The 16,698-nt window shown below is 41.1% G+C and overlaps 1 protein-coding gene across 1 annotated transcript in view; it reads left to right on the top strand.

Annotated features, from left to right (window-relative positions):
- The window catches only part of CNTNAP2 (contactin associated protein 2), a 1,617,197-nt gene that overhangs the window by 751,000 nt on the left and 849,499 nt on the right, over positions 1-16,698 (top strand). The window contains exons 6-8 of the mRNA XM_053926665.1: positions 3,190-3,374; positions 9,573-9,716; positions 11,542-11,806. Of these exons, the coding sequence (XP_053782640.1) occupies positions 3,190-3,374; positions 9,573-9,716; positions 11,542-11,806 (594 nt within the window). The remainder of the gene's footprint in view (positions 1-3,189; positions 3,375-9,572; positions 9,717-11,541; positions 11,807-16,698) is intronic.

Raw genomic sequence — 16,698 nt, forward strand, 5'->3', positions numbered from 1 at the left:
ATCCTGTCGAGCATGGTACAGGGGTTAGATACTACTTTTTAAAGAATGGGAACTTACTGAGACTTCTACAAGAGAAAATGCTTCCACCAACATGAGAGTCGAAGATGAATTCCTCAAGGTGCAAGATGAGCTGGCATTGGCTTGAAGATGGCGGAGATGCAGAGGTGTGGGTCCACCATGGAGATGATTTTAGTGGCACTTTGGCATGACTTGTAATGAATTGGGTATTTAGTGAGAGAGGAAGAGTATAAATCAAAGATAATTCCTAGGGTATGGCTTAGGCTCCATTGGACATTAGTGACATCTTCAGAAATACAGGAAGCCCTTTTATCTATAGAGTGTCTTCTAATAGAGGATTATTAGTTTCTTCTGACAGAGCTCCATTTGGACAGGATGCGTTTTGGTTGCTGATGAGTCATCAAGGTTGAGATGAGCGGCATGCATGAGACTGGCAGGGGAGGGTACTAAGTGGACACTGGGAAGTGGACGGTGAATAGGAGGAGATAAGGTGCAGAGGTGGTCGCTGTGTTGGATTCACCTAACATGTCCCCTAGGAGGACAGAAAAGGGAGGTGGCCATTTGGCAACACAGAGGCTCCTGGTGATTTACTCTCGGAATAATATGTATGTAACATGAAAAAAATTAAAAGTATGGAAGGAAATACACCTCACTCTTCACTGGTGGAAATAAGCGATAACGTTTTACATGTTAATTCTTTATAATATTCTCTAATTTAACATCGACCATGTATTCATGGGTTACCTGGGAGGAAATCAGCTCTAAATAATTTTTGAAAATAGGTCCCATAGAAGTTAGGAGATGATATGCAAATGAGGTACCCTGTAACTGTACACTTGAAACCTATATAATTTTATTAACCCAGTAAATTTAATGGAAAAAAATGGAAATAATAAAGGAGGAAGGAGGGAGAGAAACTCAGCAAACAAAAATGTAAGTCATTGTTAAAGATACCCACACAGCAATTGGATTACATCTTCAAAAGTTTATTTTTTCAAACCTTTCTCCTTTTTCTAACAAAACCAAAGCCTATGGAGCCATGGAGCTTTCACGAAAGAGAGACATGCCATTACTCTTCTGAGACAAGTCACTGATCGTATGAGCTCACAAAAAAACAAAACAAAACCAGTGCCTTTTCTCTGGAGAGCATTTTACGTGTAGACCTTTACTGGCTGACCGGAGTTTATGACAGCCATGGACACTCAGTCCCTCATCCACTGTCACTCCTTCCTGCCACCACCCAGGCATCACACACGTCTGGCTGCTGCTTAGTGGTCCAATCTAAATGCTTACACAGAACTGAAAGTAGCCTTTCTCTTAGATGTCTTCTTTCCTTTCTTCTCCCTCCCTTCCCTGCATTCACACACAGTCTTTATATTTGATTTCACCTCCAGAAGGAAGAAAACTTGACCTAGGAAATCCGTAAAAAAACATCCAGTATAGGCATCATGAGCCTCTTAAATGTGAGGAAAAAAGGAAATGATTTAATTTCTCACTCAGTCCTGTGTTTCTGTTATCTCTATTATGCTATTTATTCTGAAACAATATTATATTTTTATAGCATTTAGTTTTCCCTGACCATAAAAAGCAGTCTTTCATTAGACAAAATAGAAAATGGTATAAAATATATAAACAGCTTCCAGAGATGATCTTAGTAAACATTTTGGATTCTCACAGCCTTTCAGTCTTATTTATAGCCTTATTACAATGGTGATGTTATTTCAAAACTAGATTAATGCCATAGATATTTTTCCAGAAAAGCTTTATTCTCAGATTCTTCCAAAGTAATCACTTATTCGTGATTGACCGCCCCCTATAGAGATATTTTTAATCTCAACCAAAATAATAGTATTTCATTTGAAATGTATCCATTACCATTTAGCAACGGGCACAGCTCATTTTCATAATTTAAACACTTGTGGTCAAATACAGAAGAAACGGCCATTGTGTAGATGCGTATGCCACAGAAAGCAAAGGGAACTCACCTTGCTCAAGTAGGCTGTGTGTACCAATGGCGGATGTTATTTTTCTGTGTTACTTTAAAAAAAATTATTGGGATGACATCATTTAATGAAATTATATAGGTTTCAGGTATACAGTTCTGCAATACATCGTCTGTATATTGTATGTTCATCACCCCAAGTCAAGTCTCCTCCCTCACCATTTATCCCCATTGTTCCCTCTCCTGCCTCCCCCACTTCCCTTTCCCTCTTGTGACCACGGTACTGTTGCCAGAGTCTCCATCCCTTCTCCCTTCTCACCAAGCCCCCAACCCTCCCCTCTGACAGCTGTCAGTCTGTTCTCGGTCTACTTTGTTCGCTAGATCCCACCTGTAAGTGAGATCCTACGGTACTCATCTTTTTCTGACTGGCTCACTTCACTTAGCATACTGCACTCCATATTTTTGCAGGTTTTTATTGTAGGCATAACTAGTGTAAATTTTCCATGTCATTAAATATTACATTGTGCTTAAGATTATGGCATTTGGAGACAGAGAAAACTGAAAGTTGGCATGCTGTATTTTAAAAGAACAACAGCAGCCTCAATAATGAAAGATTGTTAACAGGTACCATTTCATGAATGTTCGCTATATGCCAGAAAGTGTGCTAAGTTCTTTGCAAGTACTCAATAATGTAATCCCCATGGCAGCCTTAAAAAGCAACTACTACTATTTTCCCTTTTCTATATCTGAAGAAACAGAGGCCCAGAGAAGTTGTCAACTTGCCCAGAATTATAGAGCATCAGAATCCAGGCATCTGGCCCTCTGGTGCCAGAGCTCACAGGACACTGACTTTAAACGGAACCTAGACCCAGTTTGGAACATCGTCCCAATACAACAAGGTTGTGGGTTCGATCCCTGGTCACGACACATACAGGGGGCAACCAGTGAGTGCATGAATAAGTGGAACAACAACTCTATGTTTTTCTTTCTCAAATCAATAAATAAAAAATTTAAGAAACCTAGTACTTTTTAAACGTTATTTTTAAGGGTACAGGCTTTTTCATCTTTACTGGCTTTTATGTATGTTGAACATAAAACTGTTTTGAAGAATAGTCACGTGCTGGTTTTCCTATAGCGACTTCAGCAGACAAAGCATCAACCCCTAGTGTCTAATCGAAGGTCCAGAGCCGCGGCTCATTGCCCTGTTTCTCTTCCTCCCTGTCACCCAGGAAGCAACCAGCTCGGCCCCATCTACGGCCACACGTCTGTGACGACGGGGAGCCTGCTGGACGACCACCACTGGCACTCGGTGGTCATCGAGCGCCAGGGCCGGAGCATCGACCTCACCCTGGACAGGAGCGTGCAGCACTTCCGCACCAACGGGGAGTTCGACTACCTGGACCTGGACTACGAGGTGAACTGCGGGCGTGGAGCGGGTGCACGTCCGGGGGCCGCCTCCGCGCCCACGTAGGATGGTGTCGGGTTGCTGTGAATTAGGTGCCTCCCTGCCCCGTTTTCATCTTATTCTCCAAAGAAAAATTAACTTACAACTTCAAAACCTAATTTATGCATGCGTGCCATTTTATTCATTTCTAGAATTGTAGTAATAAATACTTGAAATATCTTAAAAATGTTGGCACCAAAGTAAGAGTGTGAAGAGAAGGGACCATCTCTCACATTTTCAGGATCATGTAACGAGTCCTGAATAAACTTAAATTATGATCTTTCCATTGGTCATTAATTAGAATATAAATTACCCGTTTTACTTGATAATATACAGTATTATATACAAAAGGTTGTTTAATATTTATTTCAAAATATTAAATAAGGAATCATGAGTTCTGATTTATATTAAGCCATTTATAAATTTATGACAGTAGTTCTTTTGACAAGTTCTATTTTCCCAGATACAATGGTCACTAAAGAAATTAAAATTTAGACTAATTTAAAGAAATTGTACATAAAAAAAGAAAAGGGTATTTTTCCCTTCCAAATGATCAAAGATTTGAAAAAAATCAATGCTCTTGGTCCAGTAAAAATGATACATTGTCATAATATACTGATAGGCATATCAGGTTTTTAAATAAATGATTTGGAGAGCAATTCAACATTAACTGTCCATTCAAAAATGTTAATCATATATAGGAATAAGAGTTGTGTAAGAACACATTTATCACAGCGTAATGTGTGCTGAGATAAAAGGGATAATGCTAAATGAACAAGCAGAGGGTAACACTAAAATAAACAAGATGAAATATTAATCGGCCAGAGGTTTCCAAACTTTCTTAATTCATGGGACCCATGGTGTCTTACTAATTTTCCCCAGCTGCTGTAGACCCCTCTGTAGTAGTTAGAACCACACAACTTAAACATGTTTGTGCCCTAAGAACTTGGTAGCCATTTGGAAAAAAAATACACATGCAGTGAAAGAACAAACCATACTTTTATTTTACTCTTACAATAATAATTATGTACTAATGGGATGTGTGCACCTGCGCTGGACCACTTCTCAGATCTGGGAATCAGAGTTGATGCTACCATCCTCGTTTTCTGTTCTGCTGTTACTTTCACGGGACGCTGTTTTTAACTGAGCGATGACCAAAATCCCAGCTTCACCAAGGCAGGGCATCAGCAAAAGTGACGAAGCAGGATGTTGGAACAGTGGACTACCCCCAGCCACTGTCTAACACAGTGTCCAAAAGACACCAAGTATTGCCCTTCCTTCTTAAAACGTGAAGCATATTGAAGGACCCTGACGGGTTTGCTGTGTACCCACTGGATGCCTTGGCCCCAGTTTTAAAATTTTGGATATACACATATGGATATATATGTGTATTATCTATCTATATAAATTTTTTAAAGTGTGGAATGTATTCACCATAAAATAATAAGTAAAAAAGTCAGGATTTACAACTGTGTTTTCTATTTTCTTATACATTTAAATAGTTTCTAAATTTCCTACACTATTAGCATATTGCATATATTTCTAAATAAGAACACAAAATAGGAAATGCTATATAAACCCTGATTAAAGACTTTATTAATATTAAAATAAACTAAACATATTCAGGAAATAATTGCCTCTCCAAAAAAAAAACCCTCTTTAAAGCAAAAATTATTGTTAAAAGGAAAATAATGTGAAAAATACCAGAAAATTTTACCTTCTCTAAATTTGTACAATTCCTGGCTGATGTGACTTATCTCCCCCTTTTTGAGAGAACGTAAAGGCAAGTAATTCATTCCCCATTAATAAACTTTGAAGCACTGTAGATGAGACGAGAAATCCTAGAACATTAGCAATAACAAACACAATTCCAATTTTTAAAACAACAGAATCAAAAATGTGGGGTCACAGAAACACGGGCGGTCACAGCCCCATTTGAGCCAGGGATGAAATCTGTGCGTATTCACGCACACAGTGCTTTCCAGACAGGGCCGGCGGTTTCGCGGACACTTTGAAGCCCGTCAACATACAGGGCTGGGTCAGAGATCCTCATGTGGAGACCGAAGTGCCTGGGACGTATTTGTTAGAGACACTAGGAAGACATCTAAATTTACAAAGACAGAATCAGCATAGACTCGCCGTATTTCTCTTTGTAGAGCTGCTGATTCCTGTCCTCTTAGATACTGCAGTCACTGTCCGGAGCTACAGTCGCAGTGCTTGGCCTACCTTTACGTTTCCACACACTTGTCTCGACGTCCAGGAATGCTCTTTTCTTGCTTGTTTGAAGAAGATGAGGGTTCTGCAGTGGAGGCAGTCTCAGTGTGTTTGCGCACGTCTCCTCGACTCATCCACCCAGTAACTAGACTCAGACCTCGAAAGGGGCTGCTATGAATAACAGAAACACTCCCGTCACTCAGGAAATTTCAAGGGTTGTAGGAGCTCTATGCCAGGAACTGGGGCCAAAGAGCAAATATACGTATTATACCGCACCGCTAAGTACTATTTCCATCATATAGACGTAATAACTGTAAATAACTTCAGGCGCAAAATGTAGAGACGAGTCGAGTTCTGAGTGGTAATTTTTTGTTTAATGTTATTTATTTCATTTAAAGCTTATACCATTTAACGTGTAGCAATGGTTGGGTTTAACAGGCGTGCTCATGGGCCAGTACAAGCAGGGGCCAGTGCACCGCGCCGCTAGGGGTGACTTAAATCACACCCGTCACCATTCCCAGAGATGTGCATCATGGGAGAAACAGGAGAAATCAGGTGGCTCCTTTGATGTAACTCCAGGTGGGAATTTTTTTTGTGTGGGAAACTGCGCTTAGGAGTGCACCTCCCTCACTTCTCCATGGCCCCTTTACACCACAGAGAAAGCCAGTCACCATTTGCAGTCAAGGGACCTGTGTGTCCCTGCATCCTCTCAGGTCACCTTGCACTGCCAGGTGCAAGGTGACCTGAGAGGATGCAGGGACACACAGGTGTACCTACCAGTCTTCCTCCTTCCTCCTGTCAGCCAGTGGCATCAGACGGCAGGACAGCAGTCTGGTATGTGGCCTGGCTTCTCATTCTCCATCAGCTAAACCCCAGGATATACCACGTGGGGTGTTAGGCCCTTGCCTTTGTACCCATAATTCATCTCTTCTTGGAAAGGAAAGGATGGCTTCCCCTTCTCCACTCCAGTACCTACCTAGGAGCCTGGGGAGAATCCATTGTGTAGGCTCAAACTGGAGTGAAAAGCCTGGGTGTGAATCACCTTTTGCCCTTTACCAGGTGCGTGACAGCAGAGAAGTCTTTTTCTTTTCCTATAAAATGAATGTAATAGCACGTTTATTGTAGGGCTATGTGAGGAGGCAACAGGAAGGCATAGAAGCCACCAAGTATATCAGCTACAATTCTGTTTATTCTCTTTCATATAAAAGGAGCCCATAGGCAGCTAGCCCTGGGCTCAGATGGCAGTACCCTGGTCACCGAAACCCCACCTGCCGTTCTCTTGCTGCCCCTCCATTCCCACTGAAAATCTCTGTGACTTAGCTACTCACGCCCATGTTGCATGACAGCTAGTAGGAAGGAGAGAGGGTGAAGGAAGGTCATTTCAATTCTAGCCGTTGGAGCCACACCCAGCCCATTCACTTAAACCTCCCGAGGCCAAAACTCGCTTCAGCGAGGTTGGTAAATGCCATGCATTGGCTGGGGAGCAATGTGTGGATCTGAAAAGTGAATTTTTCCCCTAAAGAAGGTGGGGAGAAAGGACACTTAGAGATATCTCGTTGTCTGCCATACTTTATAAACCCATGGTAGTTAGCAAGATGGTGAATGCAGTTTTCAAAGTCACGGTTATCGTTGAACGGCAATATCCGTGGTAAGTGAGTCCTTGGAGTCATATGACTATCTGATGTTTAAGAATTGTAATAGTTTTTACTATCAGAATAATTACAATATTAGAAAATATTTTGTGGTCCAGCCACTTTATTTTACTGGTGAGAATGCATAACGAGAAAGAAGTGATTAGTTACATTAACACACAATTAGTTGCACTAGGAATTGGGATTTGAACCCACGTCTCTTAGAGGTGAACAGTCTAGTAAACTGATTCCTCACCAGGGCACCTCCCATAAGGCAGGGCATGGGCCACTGGCTGCTGAAAGCAGAGATGCAGAGGAGTGTCTGAGTCATCCTCCCAAAGGAAAAGGAAGACCCCTAGGTAAACTGTGCACCCAGAAAAGGAATAACAACCATTTTAAATAGGATTTAGTTATATATTTCAAACTGAGATGCTGCATGTCATTAGAGATAGAAGATTTTATTACCGTCACCTGGGGCGGAAATTGATACAGTAAGTTATGGGTAGGAAATTCAACACTCCATTTAAGTATCAGTAATTCTTACGTGTGGTATTAGGTGTACCCATATCCCCCTAATAAGTTCAGTTCAGTGCCACTTGAAAATGTTTCTTCAATCATTCTATTATTTTCGTTTTTCTCTGTTTGTTTCCTTTTGTGGTTTTCTAATTTTTAAATGTATTCTCAGCTTCCCCCTTTTCTTCCTACATATAAACTTTATGGTAAATGATATACACCTAAGCATTATTTGTTTATTTTATTAAGTGACATATTTTTGTTTTTCTGTATTATCCCATAAACCATCACTAATTTCTGCTTTTTTTTACCCTAAATCGAATTAGGCACATAAAATGCCAGGATGCTAAATAATAGAAGATGATCATCTCATGGCTTTCTAGAACAAAAAGACCTTTGCCTGATGTATCAAATATGTAGTCTTGACATTTACAACTGCCTGAACTATTGCTTTCATTCTCAAAACTATCTAAGAAAAATTCATAGTGGTAACATCGAATGATACTGTGTTTTTCGGACTATAAGACGCACCCCCCCCAATTCGAGAGAAAAATGGGGGTGTATCTTCTAGTCCGAATGTAGCTTACCTGGCTCACTGGGGGAAGAGGGGGGAGGTGGTGGAGCGGAGTTTTTTTCCCCTATTTCCTCCTCTAAAACCTAGGTATGTCTTATGGTCCAGTGCATCTTATAGTCCAAAAAATACAGTAATTAAAACACATATAACATCTAGCTTACATATCTTAATATTACAGCTCTGATAATAGCTGTAAGTAGTAAGTAGTAGAACCACGTACTACTTTTTTGTTATTAAGAGTGAATGTCATAATTGGCAATGCATAAAGAAGTATAATTTTGTATTATGTAAAACTGGTATTGCAGTACTGTAATTTGACCAAAGATGTATGAAAACGTACTCTTTTTACAAGCAATAGTACCTGGAGAGTCACAGGAAGAAATGTTGGCCTTATTACGTAGAATTTGGAAGACCTATAATATCTTTAAACCTGTACTTCTCAAGTGACACCCACCAACGTTTACGATGTTCCTAATCGATATAGTAACGAGACTAAATGAACTATTGTCTGTGTTCGCCTAAGTCTAACGAGTTTTTTACTGTAGTGGTCATTAGACTATAGTAAGCCTATGTCAGGAAAATACAATATTCCTTGCTTTGGGCTGCAGTTTTGTCAACTTACATATTAGTGCTGGTTACCTCCTGATGACTAGAAGCATTTATTGATAGGATGTCTTTGAAGGATACACATGAAAATTATTTTTAATATTACTAAATCAAATATGTTGGCTGTGTGAAATGTTTTGAAACATTCTCAGGAAAATGTATAAATTGCCTTTTGGGTAGCAAGAATGCAAGGGATTGTTGCAATTTTCTTGTTCAAGTTATAATCTAATTGTCAGAATTAATGATACTATTATTCAGTTCAAGAACAATATTTATACGCAGTGGAATTTGGAGACAGGAAAACATGCGTACGCAGGGTCCAGCAGAGGTAAGGCCTGCTTGAATTTGGTCATTAGGGTAATAATAGGGGTGTAATAATTTATAGTTTTAATTTCAACATTTCTCCTACAATGTCATTGGGTGTGCTTGAGTGTCATAGTGTTATATTACAGAATTATATGGTTATGATTTTGTAATAAAAGGGCATTTTTTGTGTGTTGGACCCTGTATATTTGTTGACATAAAGATAACTGGTCTTGCCTATATTAATAGTTTTGTCTAATTTATTGTGAATGTTATTTTTTTACAGTTGAATACAGTGTGAATGTTGATATGCTTTTTTTCTCACAGATAACCTTTGGAGGCATACCTTTCTCTGGGAAGCCAAGCTCCAGCGGTCGAAAGAATTTCAAAGGCTGCATGGAGAGCATTAACTACAATGGCATCAACATAACTGATCTCGCGAGAAGGAAGAAGCTGGAGCCCTCCAACGTGGTAAGTTTTTTTACCCCTGAAATGTTGGCTCACAGGAAAATCACAGAACGTTCGTGTCCTGTGGGCTATTGTACAACAACATCGTAGCACTTTTCCTCGTGCTGGTTTGGGGCCCAACAGTGTCACACTGACTGTAGAATTGCTGGATGTGCCGGGACTGGATGTACTCTGAGAATCGACCCTGGTGCTTGGGTTGAATTAGCCAGAACGAGACAGTGAGTTTCATTCAGAAGAGGCACAGCATTTTAGCCTGAGTGTTTCTGGGCCCCTTCTTTTGGAAGGGTAGACATCCTTCTGTAAGGGAGGTGTGCTGAACTTAAATTGTCACCTTCCTGGTTCCAAATGTCTCATCACACATGGCTCCCCAGGTCTTCTTTATGGGGGGATTCACTATTGGAAAAGTGTTACAACCAGGAGCTTTATTATAGTCGCTTCCATGTTTCCAGAGATAATTCATTCAAGTATATAAGTAAGTGCACTTTTTGTCACAATTCTAAACATATCAAATATGATGCGATTAAATAAGGATTGGCCACCACAGGATAGCAAGCGCTGTGAACCTAGCAGCCCGCTGTGGTCTTCTGGTTCTGGTGCGAGTAGCTTCCAGGTTTACCTGTTTCAAGGAGACCAAAAGTCGAAGGACACTCTGGCATACCTGCCTCCCTGTGACATTGCTCAGGATTATTAAAAAATATCAACTTAAATATCTAGTCTGTGTGCCCTGGCAGGGTGGCTCAGGTGGCTGAAGCATTGTCCCATATACCAAAAGGTTGCAGGTTTGATTCCTGCTCAGGGCACATACCTAGGTTGTGGGTTTGATCCCAGATCAGGCACGTATGAGAGGCAAACAATGGATGTTTCTCTCTCTCTCTCTCTCCCTTCCCCTCTCTCTCTCTCAAATCAATAACATATCCTCGGGTGAGGATTTAAAGTAAAAGTCCAGTATGTGTGTTCCCTGAGCAGCAGCCGCTTCACCTCAGAATGTTCTTTGAGCGAGTCTGGCATTCCAGAGACCCACCCAGCTGACAGCTCCTGGAGGCGGGCTCTGTGTGTGAAGGAGCTCAGACAATCTCCTCAACCCACATTCAAGCCTAGGGTTTCTGGAATGGTTGGACAAGTGGGAACCCCCTGGTGACCAAGCAGAGGTTCCATGAACATTAATTCATTATGATTTAAGCATAGTTTGTGGAAATTTAAATGGGACTTTGAGTTGAATAACAAAATAATCTGAAATAATCACAGTTATGTTGATGCTGAATAGTTAATATTTATAAATAGGTATGGGGATAAAACCCAAGATTATTTGCCCCATGATATGAGCTTATTAAATAGCAACCAAACGACCGTAGTCCCCACTGAGACCAGAGGAGTAAATCAACAAACATTTGAATAGGACATCTAGAGGAAGGCAGGGATGTCTCCTCCCTGGAAGATGCATTGTTAGGAGGGGGAGGTGAGCAGCCTCTCCTGGCTGTCTTCAGACAGGCTGGTGGTCCACATTTCAGTTCTCAGAGATGCATGGCCCGTCCCCTGGTCAGCCCACCACAGCAGGCTGCCAGTCTGTCCATTTCATGATGGAGTGGGCTTGTCATGTCCCTCAACTTGATGGCCAAATTCTGCAGCTTCTTAGGTACACACTCCAAGCAGATTCATGCCAGGGTATCCCCCTGCTGACTTTACGTCACCCTGCTGCACTTGAGAGCTTGGGACAGGGACAGGCAAAGCCCTGCTTTGAAATCCATAGAACCATAGCTCTGTCTGCTGCCTGACCTGGATGCTTATTTCATTCTGCGTTTTCCTCAAAGAAGGCCCTTGTGTCTCACAGGGAAACTTGAGCTTCTCGTGCGTGGAGCCCTCCATGGTGCCCGTCTTTTTCAATGCCACCAGCTACCTGGAGGTGCCCGGGCGGCTCCACCAGGACCTGTTTGCAGTCAGCTTCCAGTTCCGGACGTGGAACCCCAATGGCCTCCTGCTTTTCAGTCACTTCGCAGATCATTTGGGCAACGTGGAGATCGACCTCACCGAGAGCAAAGTCGGCGTCCACATCAACGTCACGCAGACCAAGATGAGCCAGATAGATATTTCCTCAGGTCAGTGACACCGCTTTGACGCTTGCGCCTGAGCGGCTAAGGCGCTTTCCGCAGATTGCGTTGCGCGTGCTTCCTTCTGTTGGGTTGGTGTTACTCGCCGGTGGTTATAGCTGCATCCAGACTTTTGAGGTTCTTCCTTGGGTGCCCTGAGTGCTGATCAAATGAAGGAAGCTTGGAACTTATTTAGAAGGTGCCGGGGAGGGGGGGGGCGAGGAGAAAAGTTGGTGGAGACTGTCTCAGAGTCCCGAAGTCTTCTAATATTTCGTCTAAATTCAATATAGAAATCGGTATTCCTTCCAGTGAATATTTTACGTTTAAAAAGAAAGCATGTTTTATTAACATAATAGTATCTGGTATCTTTTGATTTCATGGACATTCAAATATCTTTTATTGTTAGTAATAGGATGGTAATAATTTAATTATGACTTCAAAGGTCTATTGAACTGCTTGAATCAAAACTTCAAAGTGGTTTTGCTAAATGTGTGCAAATGGCCAGAAAAAAAGCAAACGAAGGTGAGGACAAGATGTATGTATCAACTGAGTAGGGTGATTTACCATCGTGGTGTGATCAAATGAGGCTTAGGTAACGTTATCTGAACAGACTCAGCAACCTCAGAATATTCTTTGAGTAACGTGGCACAAAGAAAGCTGACCTGCAAAGTGAGATGTCCTCAACAAAGAGAAGTTCTACATGATATGGGCCTGAGAAGCGGTAAAAATTTCACACAATTTCTCTGGGCGTCCCTTGCTATCTCTGTGTGTATTGAGGACTACTTAGAAGACAGAGAGAAAACTAATACTTCTGGGCACCTCGTACGGATGTAGGAAACACAGACAGGGAGGTCATGACCTAGTGCTCAGCTGCGTGACCTCTGGCCAAGTCTAAGCATTCCCAGTTCGTTCCCTGGTGACAGCGCACGTGTTCCCCTGACCCTGTCCCTAACCCGCCACATTATTTGTGCCCACGTCCCTTCCCCTCTGCGATGGCAGCTCTCAGAGGGCAGTGGCTGTGCCTGGTCTGTCTCTGACATGTCGCACAGTGCCCACAGCAGAAGGTGTGTTACGGGGAGTGTTCGTCTGGTTCAGCACAGTGGTCCCCTGGACGGGTGTCCACTCACAGAGTATCTTGTGCTGACCTTCCTGTAAACAAGCTCTGTGTTTCCATACGGCATGGCTGTGTGGGCTGTTACCGAAAAAAACTCAGGAAGACACAGGAACCCTTTGGTAAGAGGCGTTCCTGAAATCAAAGCTGTTGTGAACTATCTAGCTATTTCCTTTTTCTGTTTTTGTTTTGTTGGTGTTGCTTTCTCCCTGAATATTTGGAGTCGACATGAGTGATCAGCCGTATTTTATCACTTCTTCCCAGTACAGATTCGCTTGGGGAGATTTAGAGCAAATAGAAAATATCTGGAGAGATCGGAATAACACGTACAAAGACACATATAAGTATTTACCACAGTTGGAAAACTCACCACGTTCTGTTATGATTAATGATTCTTTTCTAGTGATTAAACACAATAAAAGCACGCAGAGAGGCCTCCCTCCTGCTCGCTCTTAACAAACGCAACCTCCTGGAACCGTCGTGATGGAAAGAACAGGTTCTGAAATGCAGCGATCAGCAAACACTAATTGAATTTGGTCTAATCTAGGGCTCCAAGGTACTCTCCTCTCATTTAAACTGTGTTTGTTCAAAAATAAGGAATAAAGAAACCCATTATTTACCAACTAACCTACCTTAATAGATTTGTTTCACACGTTTTCTCTAGTATGGTAAAATTGGACTACAGAAATTTGTGTCAATTTAGCCAAGAGTCCTTGGAAATTAAGGGAAATAGATGTAAAATGTATTTCTGTAGTCTCACTCACTTGTAATGAAAATACCTTAATGTTTCAAATAGTTCCTGTTTTTTTTCTTAGACATGTAGTAGAAACTAAGATCTCATCAAATACCATCCTCAAGTTTGAGAAATTATGGTGGGTAAGTAGGTACACAAACATTGTAAAAAGGCATATCCTGTACTTATTTAGACTGTTTATTCAAAATTAAAGGAAAGAGAAGAACAGGGAATCCAGTGTGGCAACTACATTCACCCTACAAATACATAGAGTCCATGGAAGATAATTTTCACCTGCATTTTAATTCACTGTACCAAGTTCAATTAAATATAAAAGCAACTTAGTGTAAGTAGCCACATTGAGAAAATACTTAATTTAGAAAAAGAAGTTAACTTTAGATATACTCTAATAATATTGATGTTTTCATTTCTATCTTTTTGTCATTAGAAAAAATTGCCATGGTCCACTAAATGATTTCGTGACCTAAAAACAGGTTGTGACCCACAGTTTGGAAAACACTAGCTTACAGATGTGCCCTCTCAATTGGAGTTGGAATTTTTTAAAGTTCTAGTTGCCTGGGGGCATTTACTTTGTCACCTTCTGTTGAAAAACTAAATCTTTCAGGAACAAATTATAATAGTAGTAAGAAGGTATTCCATGTGTATTACTATCTGATGTATAGCCCAAACAAACAAAAAAAAACCCTACCTACCTACCACTTGAAATAAGATTTTCTAGTAAAATGCCTGTGTTATGCCACTACCTCACAAATAGGTGTGTAGAATACTAATCTAAAGTTGTGGTCTGCCCATATTAATAAGGTCATAAAACGTGATTCAGCATTTATATAGTGGAAGGAAGGTTAATTCTATTAATGCCCTTGCTCACCTATTGAAAGAGAAATCAATTTCTACCCATGTAAACAAAGCCTTTCAGCAAAATCAGGCAGAGTCTGCCGTCTCCTAAATCAGCCGTTTGCGAGGCTGAAGTACTCAGACCTCCCTGCTTGGTTTAGGCAACATTGCTGCAATGTTCGAATGACCTTTCAGCATCCACCCTGCACTGGAAACCTGCACTCAGCAACTACCGTCTTTGTGTGTATTTCTTCCTCCAGAGAGAAGCTTTTTGTGATCTTGTGTTGCGTTGGCTTTGTGAACCTTGGAGTTCCGTTTGGGTGTGTTAAGGGAAGGTGTCCCAGTCGTCTGGGGCCGCTACAGTAAAATACCAAACCAGAGAGACATGGAGTTCTCATGATTCAGAAGGCTGCAAGACCAAGTTCCTGGCAGTAGGATGGTCAAATTCTGGTGACGGCTGTTTACCAGGTTGTAAACCGGGGGCTTGTGCCTGTGTCCTTACCTGGTGGACGGGTCTAGGGGCCTCTGTGCTGTCTCTTTTGTACATGCACTAACCCCATGGACGAGAGCTCCACCCCCTTGACCTGACTGCCTCCCGAGGCCCCACCTCCGAATGCCCCCCACTGGCCCTTAGGAGAGCAGGGCTGTGGAGCCTTGAACAACATGGGTTTTTGTCCCCCCAATAAATAGAGTAAATGCATTTTTTCTTTATGATTTTTTGAAATAAGTTTCTTTTCTCTAGCTTTATTGCACAAAAACAGCATATAATACATCTAGTAGACCAAATATGTGTGAGTCAAATGTTTGTGTTCTCAGTAAGGCTTCTAGTCAACAGGAGGCTCTCAGTTGTTACGTTTCGGGGGGAAGAACAGGCATACGCGCTGCATTTTTATTGCACTGGCGGGATTGATGCCAGGAACCCCTAAGGCCAAGGGCCCTTGTATATGAATTCAAGGGCCAAGTGTATATGAATTTGGGGACCATAGCACAAGCAGGGGACGTTTCCTTCGCTTTTTGTGACCCAGTTCGATCTCAGTAAATGCATTTTCTTGAGACTGCTCACGGTGCAGTCTCTCCTAAGCAATTAGAACGTCTCTTGTCTTGATTTGACGAACGTTTGAAAATGTAGTTGGTTAGCACATTGATATTTCAAAGAATGACTTAATTCCAATTTTAAAAGTTCAGTGGTAGTGTGCTTCATGAGGTTACCTTTTCATCGCATGAGGAAAGAAAAGTCTAGCTTGTAATACTATTTTTTATTTTTTAGTTGTTTATTGAGAATAATAAAAAGTAGTCTGGAATCTTTAAGATGTTTCATGCCTGAAAAAGGTTAAAAATTAATTGATTTGAGTATGGATTACCTTGTTATACAGCACTGAGTCAATTGCTAGAAATTAGTATCATCTCTGAAGTAAGAGAAAACATTAAGCTTAATCAAAACTAATTCTGCTCTAATAGCTTGCTTTTCAGACATTTTTTTTTCAGGATAGATGGAAAGATAGAAAGGGAGATAGAATAATTCATATATGAAGGCATTTTACCTTGAAACTATTGCTACCTTTCAAAGAACAACAGATTTTATGTTCTCTCTTAATGATGAATCAATGAATACAAATCTAATTATTTCCAAATAATCTTCATATACATCTAAAAAAGTAGCCAACATTAATTTTAGATTTCCTTATTCCTGGATGGACTTGGAGATATATACGATGTTCGAGAAAAACTTGGAAATGTATCATTTTAAGGTGCAGAAGGCAAAACAAGGCTCTAGATGCTTAGAGGAAGGTGGAGAGTAACAAAGGTTGATTCACACAGCCCTGTGTTCCTTTTCTTTAGGAGCTAAGATTTGTTCTAGAAGAGTGTATCTGCTCTTATTTATATCTATATAGGCATATAGATATAAATATAAATAACCATGGACATTTCTGCAGCACAGTTTGCTTATTTTATTTTCCCAAGTTCACAGATAGACTGGCTGTGAGAGCCGCATGGTGCCAAGTCAAAAGCGTTCGAGTGCATAGAGTATTGCTCCCGGGTAGCTTCACCTAGCTGACTTGTTATTATATTTCAGCTCCTAAAGTGGCTACATTGTCGAGTGGAAATGTACCTTTAATTATACTTCAGCGCACGCTGGTGCATTTTCACACCAATAGAGGCATTATGTTCCAACATGAAAGAGGAAAGAGGCTGGGGGTAAGC

This window comes from Desmodus rotundus, chromosome 6 (genome assembly GCF_022682495.2).
Source record: "Desmodus rotundus isolate HL8 chromosome 6, HLdesRot8A.1, whole genome shotgun sequence".
NCBI classification, from domain to species: domain Eukaryota; kingdom Metazoa; phylum Chordata; class Mammalia; order Chiroptera; family Phyllostomidae; genus Desmodus; species Desmodus rotundus.